Source organism: Micromys minutus, assembly GCF_963924665.1.
Source record: "Micromys minutus genome assembly, chromosome: X".
In the NCBI taxonomy this organism is placed as follows: domain Eukaryota; kingdom Metazoa; phylum Chordata; class Mammalia; order Rodentia; family Muridae; genus Micromys; species Micromys minutus.
Window position 1 is genome coordinate 125,349,436 of NC_137970.1, and position 12,532 is coordinate 125,361,967.

General features: G+C 37.9%; 1 protein-coding gene and 1 pseudogene across 2 annotated transcripts in view; one reads left to right on the top strand and one right to left on the bottom strand.

The window, feature by feature from the left end:
* The window catches only part of GABRA3 (gamma-aminobutyric acid type A receptor subunit alpha3), a gene marked incomplete at both ends in the record, with an annotated part of 207,401 nt that overhangs the window by 65,781 nt on the left and 129,088 nt on the right, over window positions 1-12,532 (bottom strand). Inside the window, one exon of the mRNA XM_080909995.1 lies at window positions 3,665-3,885. Within this exon, the coding sequence (XP_080766121.1) occupies window positions 3,665-3,885 (221 nt within the window). The remainder of the gene's footprint in view (window positions 1-3,664; window positions 3,886-12,532) is intronic.
* On the top strand, window positions 5,859-7,910 carry LOC308414559 (protein arginine N-methyltransferase 5-like; annotated as a pseudogene). Its single transcript has 2 exons — window positions 5,859-7,394; window positions 7,604-7,910. The product of its transcript is annotated as a protein arginine N-methyltransferase 5-like (transcript).

A 12,532-nucleotide genomic window follows, 5' to 3' on the forward strand; every position in this document is an offset into this window, starting at 1 on the left:
CAATGAGGGAAAGGAGGCCCTTATTATATTACTGACGGCAATTATAAGGAACATTGCATATTTTTCTTTTCATTAAGAAGTACTATATCATTAGTAAACAAAGGGTTCAATATATATATGGGTATCATGTTGGGCTGGTTCTGAGAAACTTCTATATGTTGTTCCAATATTAATATGTGTGCTGCTGAGGTAAGCAGTAGGTAATAGGTAGTAGGGCTTAGCCTACATTTCATGGTCATCCTGAAACAAGATAAATGAAAGCAAAATCTAACTGTCCCAGTTACATACTTATGAAAGACATAGTCCAATTTTTCTGAGCAGCTGTCTTTCCTTCATAGTGTTCTAATGGAATCCAGAATAAAATTCATGAATATTACAACAATAATTACAGTGCTACAAAATGAGTCTTTCTGAAAAATTCTAAATGGTCTGCAGGCCTCATCCAATTTCTTTCTATGTTGCTGCAAGGCAGGCAGGCAGCAGCCAGGGTTATTAAATGAAGAACAGAAAAAAGGAAACAGCTTGTGATTCGTGAAGGTCACTAGATGAATCACTTGTGGAGCCATAAAAAGAGCCAAGATTTTTACCTCAGAATTTTGAACCTCATTTTTCTTCCCGCCCACCTTCTGGGATCTAAGGTGTACTCTCTGCTGTGCTAGGAAAATAATGGCTTCATCAACCTTTTGTACTTCTATTCTGTCTCTCTGCTATACTTCAAAATAAGCATAAAGGCATTCTACCTATACACATAAAGCCTCACTTTCTCGTCTGCTTCAGGGTAGAAGACCTGAATAGCTATCCTCTTCCTATTCACTCAAGTCTTCTTCCCGGTGACTAATAATTTGTTCTTCTTCATCTTTGGTCCTCCTCAAGAAGAATCTTTGTGTTTTCTCTTCATAGTTCAGTACTTACATCCCCACTTGTCTTCTCTCCATCCCTCTTCTCCAAAATTCAAATATGCATTACAGAAGATTTATTTTTACTTATGTATATGTGAGAGCAGAAGGGTGTGAATTTGAGTGAAGCACCAGCAGAGGCCAGAAGATGGTGTCAGATCTTCTGGAACTATAGGCAATAATTATAAGCTTCTTGAGGGCTTGGATCTGGAACCCTAATCCTCTGAAACAGCAGTAATGACTTTTAACCACTGCTCAGATTTTCCTTTGCTATATTAATCCATTCTCTATTGTACTGTTCCCACTTTCATTCCTTCCTATCATTTCTGTCCCCTTTAAATTATCTTACTGTTCAGATTTTTAACAATGAACATACCTACTTTATCATTCTATTAGCTTCATTATACCATGTCTTATGCTCACATGTAATGCACTCCTTTCTGTAAAAGTGTTAAATACAATGTACTACCAACATCTTTTCTTTCATCAATACAATTGTGACTCTCTCCCATCTCTTCCTTGCAGATTGTCCTGAAGCTGTTTGTATTTTAATGTTATTTCTACTTCCCCAAGATGTGCTGCCCAGTCATGTACTCAAGAGGTGACTTCATCTGAACCTTCCCATTTTAATTAGTAAATTAAGGAAAGCCAGTGACTGGGTGGGGTGAGGGAGGTGGAGGGAGGAGAGAGAGGAGAGGTCTCAGAGGTCAGAGGACGGAGGGGGAAGGTTATCACAACATGGAGCTTTCCCAGCACCAGCTAGACTCAGGTGTGATTGATTGGTGTTAAAAAGCTACGAACATTAAGGATTTTGCAGGTCTAATATATCATATAGAAGAGCAGTTTGCATCTTTGTCTATTTGATACAATCTTGTTGTGTAGAGGGTTTGTGGATTGAGAGTTGAATATATAAACCTGCATGAAAAGCTATCGGGCTGTAGAGTTGTGTTTGTGTTGAGTTTTGGGGTAAAGGAACACCAGGGTTGGAGGTGGAAGGCAGGTGGAGGAAGACCGCCAAGGGAAGGGAGTTGCTGGGTCAGGGTTGGGTCGTGGGGGCTTGGAGCAGGTAGCTCAGACCGAGCAAAAGAGGTGCGCATGGCTCCATATCAGGGTCAGGCCTGAGGAGTGAGACCTTAGGACTGATAAAGAGTCAAACTATTTTTTTATTTTTAATATTTACTGTAACAATTCCTATTCTGAAGTTCTATTATATCCAAATTCTTCTTTCTTATCATGTGCATTCAAATGTCTGTCCTATTCTCTCTATCTCCTTTTAAGCATACATATTTTCACATATAGTTTAAAAAATCTAACTATATACTTTGATGCCAAACCTTATGCTTTTCTCTGTCATACAAATGTTTTTCCTGCACTGTCTTCATAGTTTATTTTTCTCCCTGCTCTGTTTTGCTCTCTGACAATATGTGCTAGACTCTCCAGTTATGGAAAATAGAACCCAACCTTTAACTACTGTATGGATGTTTTATATAACCCCTGTTTTTCTTTCCTCCACTTTTCTCAATTTCTTTATCTCTGAGTTAGAAACAATAGTCCCTTGGCCTTAAGGTAGTAGTTATGAAGGCTATAAAAGTTCAGTGACTAGAATAATGTCAAAAACTGAATTCCTGTGATATAGAGCCCTTGCTACTACAGTGATCTACTGTTGATTCTTATCTTTTTAAAACTATCAAATCTTTTACCATATATATCAATATTTACAGTACCTATAAACAATTCCATCCTCATTTTCTGGATTGTTGCTGCCAATATTTGGCTTAGTTCATTTGTTTGAAGACTACTTAGCCCATACACAGAGATGTGCTTTACCTCTTCAATGTCTACTAAGATAGCAATCAAGATTATTCAACAAAAAAATGAATAAAAAGATTATTCAGCAAAAGTTCAAAGTTGTTAACTCTGTTATGCAAACATATCTCCTCAAGCCACATGTAACTTCTGAATAAAGTTATGAACCAGAAAGGACTTAGGCAGCTGTGACTCTCATGAAATTTCCAGTTACAGCCTATATGATTACTTTGGTCTGACTCTAGTCATTTACAGCAATTTTCCTTGCCAGACATTGCATTTTCCTGACATGTCTAAATTTCTGCATTTTCAGCTTTACCCTCAAAGGTACACATAACTCTCTCTCAGGGTTGCTCTTAGGGAATTTGATCTTGCTATTTATCTCCTGGCCTCCTTGTCTTTCCTTTGAAATCTTAGATGAAGCCTGCAGGATCCCATAACTTTTGCATTCTTCATGCTTACAAAGTAGCATCAAATATAAACTATAAAGCTTGTTTGGCAGAAGGATCCACTTGGACAACTGCAGTAGTACTTTACAATTCTAGATGAACCTATAATTGAACGTTTACATTTATCTGTTAGATACAAGTTATCTTAATAACTCAAAATTTATAATCATCAATATGGGCACAAGGTTCAGGAATTATAAGCTGATAATAGTGAAGTTATCAAAAATACAAAAAGTAACAAGAACCAAGAAAGCTTTTTTTTCCTTAGAGCAAAGAATATTATATTGCAAACGCTTCCAAAATTAATCTTTTTTGACATCAAAATGCCATGACATTTTTCTTAGTCACTGTTCTATTGCTGTGAAGAGACACTATGACCACGGCAACTGTTATGAAAGAAAGCATTTAACTGTGATTAACCAAAGGAATTGTCTGTGTATAACCTAAAATCCACAACTTTCAATTTAAGTCTTAGCTCCACTATATTCTCTGTGTGGGTTATCACTCTCTTACCTCATTGTATAGAGGAGAGTCCCATTGTCTACCAGTCTGAGCAGCTTGTTGGGTGTGGTCATATTGTGAGCCACTGATTTTTTACCATTGTGAAAGAAGGTATCAGGAGTCCATATCTTACTAGCCAGAAGATTGTTCAGTGGAAGGATCTTCATCGGTCCATCAAATTTCAGTCTCTCATCATGCCATGTCTGTCTAAAAAACACATCAATAGTATATTCCTAGAATAGAGAGAGCAAGAAAGAAAGAGTGAAATAATGTTTATATAGGATTCTAATGAGGATCAATGCCCTTGACAAATTTTAACTGAAATATTTCCTGTGATAAAGAAGAGGAGTCTATTAAAAGTACTTACTAGTGATTATGACAAATTATAATGTCTGAAAATTATTGCCATATTAATCAATTGCAGATGCTACATATATCTAACCATATGTCTAACACATGTTTTATTTAAAAAGTCACTCCATACATATAATACAAGCTGAGCAAAAAACTTTTCTTCTCTGTGCTATAACATCTCTAGTTAAAGAAAACTTTTTTCTTTATTTATAAATGCTTTCATATGAACATTAGAGGTTATTACAACTGTTACCCTAAAAGCAAAACATATATTTTAATACAAATTTCATCTGAGTCCGAGCCCCAGCTTTTTTTATATGTGTTCAAGAGATCACTCCTTGTGCATATAAAGTGACCTCTTCACCCAAGGAGCCCTTTCTTCCTTCCTTTCTTTCTTTCTTTCTTTCTTTCTTTCTTTCTTTCTTTCTTCCTTTCTTCCTTCCTTCATTACTTTCTTTCTTCCTTCCTTCCTTCCTTCCTTCCTTCCTTTCTTTCTTTCTTTTTTCTTTCTTTCTTTTTTCTTTCTTTCTTTCTTCTTTAAATATGCCTTTCTTGGACATGACCTCCAAATCTAAAATTCTCCGGCATATGCAACATTAATGGCCAAGTTGGCAGAATCTGAATACTAGTAATCAGAAATCTAGAACACTGGATGTGATACTCCTGGAAACAATAGTGCCACAGAAGGGATTGGCCCCCAAATATGAGTGTATCGTCTACTTCTAAGAAAGAAAATTGGACTACCCCGTAAATGTGTTTCTGTAAATGGGGGTTTAAAAAGTAGGGCAGTTCTCCACTAACTCAAACAAATATGCTAGGTGATGTTTGTGAGCTTACTGCTGTTTAAATGGAAAAAAAAATGTTCTCAAGCTATCACAACTCAGCTGGCAAAACTCTAAAATATTACTAGCTAAATGTGTCACGGCAAAAGTTCAGGGTAAGAACATGACCTACAACTGCTGGTCAGTTTTTTAAAGCAAGAGACCCACTGAAAATGTAAGCCGCTACATCTGATTACAGACTCTGACCAAAACCTTGATTGATTGGTTTTGTTTAAAAATCAAACCTAAAAGTAAATCCATTTTCCTTTCAGAGCTCAAAGAACCCAGGAGAAAAGAGGCAGAAAGAGTGTAAGTAACAGAAAGATAGAAGATACCAGGAGAACGAGGCTCATGAGCACTGTACACAGGACCTGCACAGGTTTGTACCAGATCCTCTACGTATATATTAAGGCTTTAAATTTAGTGTTTCTGTGGAATTCCTGTGTGTATAAACAAATGGGTCTCTGAGTCTTATGTCTTTTCTTGGGGCTTTTCTCTGTCCAACTTTGATGTGATGGGTTTTGTTTTACTTTATTGTATTTATTTTGTGGAAAACAATGGTTCTAAAAAATAAAACAGTTTTAAAAGAAAAAACTCATTACAATTGAAAAGAAGAAAAAAATTATTCACATACAATGAGAATACTTTATAGATATCCATAAAGTTAGGGGAAGGACTGAAGGAGCTGAAGGGGTTTGCAACCCCAAGGGAAGAACAACAATATCAACCAACCAGACACCCCAGAGCTCCCAGGGACTAAACCACCAACCAAAGAGCACACATGCAGGGAGGGACCCATGGCTCTAGCCTTTGGTATCCAATAGGAGATTCCCTTGGTCCTGTGAAGGTTCAATTTCCCCAGTGTAAGGAAATGCCAGGATGGTGAGGTGGGAGTGGGTGGGTGGGTGGGGGAGCACCTCAAAGAGGCATAGGGAAGGAGGATGGGAGAGGGGGAAACCAGGAAAGGGGATAACATTTGAATTGTAAATACAGTAGCATGGGTAGCACTAGGGAAAAGATGGCTGGCGATGGCAGTTGGAGGTGCTGGAGGTAGCTGCTTGAACAGCAGGAGGGACCAGAACTGCATCCCCGAAATAGCTGACCCACTGGGTGCTGTGGCCAAGCATGGGTTTGATTTCCTCTGCATGCCTGTCTTCCACTGGCGTTTCAAGAGGGAGTTCATTCAGGAACCTGCTAAGAATTGATCTGGCCCCCAAACGATCAGACCTACTGCTGTCAGGAAGAGACTGGAATATGCTAATTATGGGAAAGCTTTCTTCATGGATTCATCCAGACTCTAAAGTTGGAGATGATCCGGAGAAACTCTGAGGCTATGTTACAGGAGCTGAATTTTGGGGCATATCTGAGTCTTCCAGCTCTCCTGTTTGCCCCTAAATCAATAAGATAACACAAATCTGGCCCGAGTTCTGACATCCACACTGGTCACCATTTTTCCATGTTCTGGATGAGGGTATCCTTGGTGGCCCCAGAGGACCTGAGAGATGATGTAATTGAGAATGCACAGTGGAGAAGACATGGATGTGGTGGCATAACTTCCGGACTCTGTGTGATTATAGTAAGAGAACTGCAGTAGCTCTTGAAATTGGAGCTGACCTCCTGTCTAATCACATCATTGATTGTTAGCTTGGAGAGCCCATCAAAGCAGCCATTCTCCCCATCAGCATTTTCCTAATCAAAAAGAAGGGATTTCCTGTTCTTTCTAAGATACAGAAGAGGCTGATCTTCCTGCTCCTCAAGTCGGAAGTGCAGTTTTTCATCATGGAATCCAACCACCACTCAGAGAAGGAGTTCTGCTCCTACATCTAGTACGTGGAGCCAAAATCATCCTCCACCCAATGCTTACAAACTTTTTGCCAAAAGGTTATGAAGCCTATCTTCAGTCCCCACTTCAGCCTCTGATGGACAATCTGGAATGTCGGGCATATGAAGTGTTTGAAAAGGACTCCATCAAATACTCTCAGTATCAGCAGACTATCTACAAATGTTTGCTAGACCGAGTACCAGAAAAAGAAAAGGAGACCAGTTGTGGTGCTGGGTGCAGGCCGGGGTCCCCTAGTGAATGCATCTCTCCAGGCGGCCAAGCAGAGTGGACAGTGGATAAGGCCGTGTGCTGTGGAGAAGAACCTCAATGCTGTGGTAATGCTAGAGAACTGGCAGTTTGAAGAATGGGGGAGCCAAGTGACAGTTGTCTCATCAGTCATGTGGGGATGGGTGGCTCCAGAGAGAGCAGACATCATTGTCAGTGAGCTTATGGGCTCCTTTGCTGACAAGAGCTGTCACCGGAGTATCTGAATGGAGCAAAGCACTTCCTGAAAAATGATGGTGTGAGCATCCCTGGAGAATATACCTCCTTTCTGGGTCCCATTTCTTCCTCGAAGTTGTACAATGAGGTCGGTGCCTGTCGGGAAAAGGACCATGATCCTGAGGCACAGTTTGAGGTGCCTATGTGGTTCAGCTGCACAACTTCCACCAGCTTTCTGCTCCTCAGCCCAGTTTTACCTTCAGCCATCCCAACCAAGATCCAAAGATTGACAACAACCACTATTGTACCTTGGAGTTTTCTCTTTTTTTCCTCTCTCTCTCTCTCTCTCTCTCTCTCTCTCTCTCTCTCTCTCTCTCTCTCTTACAATTTTATTTTTAAAAAAGAGGAATACATATACAGATTTTTAAGGCATTTTGACAACACTATATGAATATTTTTTGTCAGTACTTAATTCTTTTAGAGGTTTGATAGCATGCATTGAAATCCCACTAGTTACCATAAGCATAAAGTACATGTCTGTGGAGGTGAACATGGCGCTTCGTAGCTTTGCAGGATACTTAGAGACTGTGTTTATCAGAACATCACTCTCCCAGAGACTCACTCTCCTGGAATGTTCTCATGGTTCACCATCTTCTTCTCCATTAAGCAGCTCATCACGGTGCACGAAGGCCAAGACATCTGTGTGCACTTCTGGCGATGCAGCAATTCTAAGAAAGTGTGGTACGAGTGGGCGGTGAGAGCACCAGTCTGCTCTTCTATTCACAACCCTACGGACCGCTCCTATACCACTGGCCTCTAGCCCTGCACATGGTGTCAGAGCCTTAGCAGCTTTGAGTTCTCTTCCTACAGCACAAAGGTGCAGAACATCTATTGGTTCAATTCATCTCTGAGACTCTCACCCACCAGCGAGTAATGATTCAGTCTGCTTTTTTACCATTTGTCATGGTGGCCAAGGGGTAGGCATTCCAGGACTGCTAAGCATGGTGGTGCATACTCTTTATCCCAGCACTCCAGAGGCAGAGGCAGGTGAATTTCCCAAAGTTCAAGGCTAGCCTGGTCTACCTAGCAAGTTTTAGGTCACCTAGGGCTACATAGTGAGATCCTGTCTCCAAAAAGAAAAAGGAAAGAAATAGAATTACAGGACACAAGCCAGCAGCATGGCTAAAGCATGAGGACTCAGTTGCACTGGATGAAGCGGCATCAGCAGGTGCTCAGCCTCCAGCGCTTCCCAGGGGTCAGGAGAAAAAGCAAAGGCTTGTGGAAGAGCCCCAGAGTGTGCAGGAACACTCACAGCCTTCCCCTTGCCTTACTCTGTTGTTGTTTGGATGGTTTTGTATCAGAAGGAAACACAAATAAAGAGAAGTTACGCCTCTTTAAAATGCTTTTAAAAATGAAATGTAAATACATAAAATATCCAATAAAAACAAGAAAAAAAACCAGAAAAAGAACCAAAAGTTTCAGTAAAGTTAAACATTCAAAGGCTGTATGTATAAAAAAAAATCATTTTGATTTTAAAAGATATAGCACATAAAGTCTATGCTTCTAAACATACTTTGAATAAACTCTTCCCTGACATACATTGTTACCTGCATGTTCAAGATCTCTATAAATTAAACAGACTTGTCCTTTGATGTCCCCAACATCCCATTCACATCCTTGCTGAAGAATAGGAAGAATCCTACAATTGTCACCTGAACTGGAACACCTTTGAGAGAGTCCAGAGGCTTTACAGATAATTAGGACAACAGGTATAAACTGGGACTCTGCCCATCTATAAACTAAAACTAGATTCCCATATAAAGGGACAATCTTGAAATGCTCCACCTTTAGTAAAAGGGGTGAACTAGATAAAATTAACAAGGCAGAAACAGCCCATAGCACAAGAGTTCAAAAGGGAAGTGGTAGAGGGAAAGAAAAACTATTTCTATTGAAATTCAGCCTCATCTAATCTTGAATTAATGTTAAAATGAATAGGCATTGTCTACTTAATCTAAAACTTTAAAATTGAGAAACTAACCTAAAAAATGGGTCTCAAATTCCAAGGGAGGAGGTGGTGTCACAGAAAAAACTCTGTACACTATAAATGAATTCTTTATAGAAATAATATTTTAATGTGCAACATAAAACCTAAGAAGATGGTCAGTGTCTGCTATGGCATATAGCAAAATTAGACTCACTCCAAAGACTTCATACAATATATTACCAAATAGAGATTAAGACAGATGTGCTGATAAAATCACAAAACTTCAAGGGGAGGACAGAAATAAAAACAGGTTTGAAAAAACATACTATAGAAGACTTACTGGAATAAAACTTTAATTGGTAGGAGACTTGATTTTACTGAAGAGATGTTAATGAACTAGTGGATATATGAGAAAAAAACTGCTCAGTTTACATTTCAGACAAATAGTGGCAAGTAAGGGGCTAAATCTTTCCTAACATTTTAACATGGATAAAAGGAAAAGGTTTAAGTTCCATCTATTTTCCTAGGAATTTCATGAACTCATTGCTTCTGATAGCTGAGTAGTACTCCATTGTGTAAATGTACCACATTTTCTTTATCCAATCCTCTGCTGAAGGACATCTGGGTTCTTTCCAGCTTCTGGCTACTATAAATAAGGCTGCTATAAACATGGTGGAGCATTTGTCCTTGTTGTAGCTTTATATATGTGTGTGTGTGTGTGTGTGTGTGTGTGTGTGTGTGTGTACATTGTGTGTATATGTGTGTATGTGTGTATACAATTAAGGAAAAATGTATAAATGTAAGAGGGAATGAAAGAACATGAAATGAGCTGAGGGAGGAATATAGGGGGGAAATTATGTAACTATAGTATTCATGCATGAAATTCTTAAAACAAATTAATATTTAAAAATCACTTTATTTCTTATTTTTTACAACACTTAAAATATATCTCTATTGTACATGTATTAACATATATAATCAAAATTCATAAGTCAAAAATTAAATTGTATGTAAAATCAACAAACACATAATTTCTCAATAAATAAAAGCCCAGTCAAATCTATAATTTATACTAAAAAAATCAAAATCCAATAACTAATCATGAATTAATGAAGACATACTAAATTCCCAGAAAAAATAAGATATTAGAAAGGATACTTATCTCTGATTTAAAATGATAAATGTTTACATATGAAGTCTTGCTTTGGCTTTCTAAAGTGGAATGTTATTGATAGAGAAGATTTAAAGGCTGTCATGAGAAAAAGAAATGTTTGAAAGTACCTTAAGATTCTGGAAGGATCACAGAGCACATCCAAAGCAAATAAAGAAAGAGACAACCCATACAAGAGCAAAATTAAATAGGAAACACAAAGAAATAGTACAAGTAAGACAGACAGACAGACAGACAGGCAGGCAGGCAGGTAAGAAAAAGAAACAACTGTGGAATCATAGTGGAAAGAGGGCTCCAACAAACCATAAAGAAAGAAGGTGGTAAGGAATTGAATTGAAGATAGGAGGGAGTGAAACTGGGAAAAGAGATAACAGTTTAAATATAAATATATAAACTATCCAATAAAAAATAAGATTTAAAAAAGTGGCAAAATGGGAGCCGGCACTATGGTTTAGAGGAGAACAGCACTTGTGACAAAGCTTAATGACTTAACTTTGATTCCTGGGAGCCACAAGGTAGAGGGAGAAAACTAACTCCAGGTTGTCCTCTCCCCCTCCCCTCCCATTGCCTCCATGAAGATGCTCCCTCTCCAACCACCTCTCCCACCTCAGCACCTTAGCATTCCCCTACACTGGGAAAATGAGCCTTCACTGGACCAAAGGACTCTCCTCCCATTGATGCCAGACAATGATGTCCTCTGCTGCATATGTACCTTGTTTAAAAACATTTTAGCCCATATGTGAATCAGGAAAATGTGAATATAATCAATTAGGCTTTATTTCATATCCATAAAAGTATCAAATATACAATGTGACAATTTGAAACAAGAAAATTTATATAAATGGAACATTTTACAGATAATGGAATCATAAGTTGGCACATCAAAAAAGTATATGATTTGAAAACTGTTAAACCTATAAAGATCGTATGAGTCACAAAGTTTAGAGGTAAGTACACACCCTAAAGAAACTCAAATATGCTCACTGGACATTTGTCCAGTATTATTGTATCATGTTTCCTATTTTAAAATAAGAAGCAGCCTTGGTGCACACAAACAAGAGAATTGATGAACAGATGGGAAATGGAGATTATAATTCTTGCTAGTGGTTAAGTCAATTAGAATTAAATGTATCAAATGGGATTGCTTTCAGTGTTTTCTACAATGGACTTTTATCTGTATCTAATATTTATTTTTAATAATATGACATGTTGTAAGGATATTACCATTAATGTACTTAATCCATTTTAAAAGTTAGGCTATGTAAATCTATTTTTATAGATTTTAATCCAGAATTAAAGCTGCCAGAGAAAAATCAGACAGTAATTGTGCCTTAGGTATCCCACAACCTTTGACCAAAAGCAATCAGATTTTGACTTCACCATTTTAAAACTGCAATCAACTTCTTCCTTGTAAATTGAGACCTTAAATATTCTCTAAGAATGGTTGCCTCCAAATTGACAAATAAATTCTGTTGTTTTCTGAGGCATTTAAATTAAATCTTCCAGATAATAAGACTAAGTTTGTCCCCTGGAAAAGACACTTAATACTTTTCCTACATGGGCTTTAACTCTTGAACAATGCCATGTCAAAGCAAGCACCAGAAAAAAAAATCTTACAAGGCTTGTGCCTACTTAGCAGAATGTGCGGCTCTTCAGCCATGACAAATGAATTAAAATGAAAGTATTGTCATTTTTCCAATTCTGAGTTCCATCTTCCATTTCCATTCTCCCCATTGTTATGCCTCTGGAGATATTATGTATATGCTTATCCACAGCACTCTTTCAGTGGTGCTTGGTGCTTAAAATGGTCTTCCAAGTATATGCATGTTGCCTGGATATGCATGTTACACAAACCCCAGAAGAGAACCGATCATGGACTCCTAGGAAAAAATTTGTGAATATAGACCTTTCTTGCTTACATCTGAAAACATATGTATGGCAATGAAATGAAAGGTATTCAAAATAGGTCAATCCTTGACATAGTAAGGAAGGAGCTTAAGTGAACACATCCTCTTTGCAATGCTAGAGAACAGATTTCAAGTATACAACTACAGATAAAGTTAACACTTCCCTGAACTTGTGTTTTCTTCCTAATGATCACTATTTTGTGATATTTAGAAGTTTTAATATCTTTGCATATCATATTCTTTCCATAAGCACTTGTCAAATCAAAATATATATACTACTTGAATTTATTTTTTGAGAATTATGACTATAATGTCCAATATTGATCCCCTTTCTTCAACTTTCTGGGGTTTTTTCCCATTAAGCTAGGTGGTCAATTCTA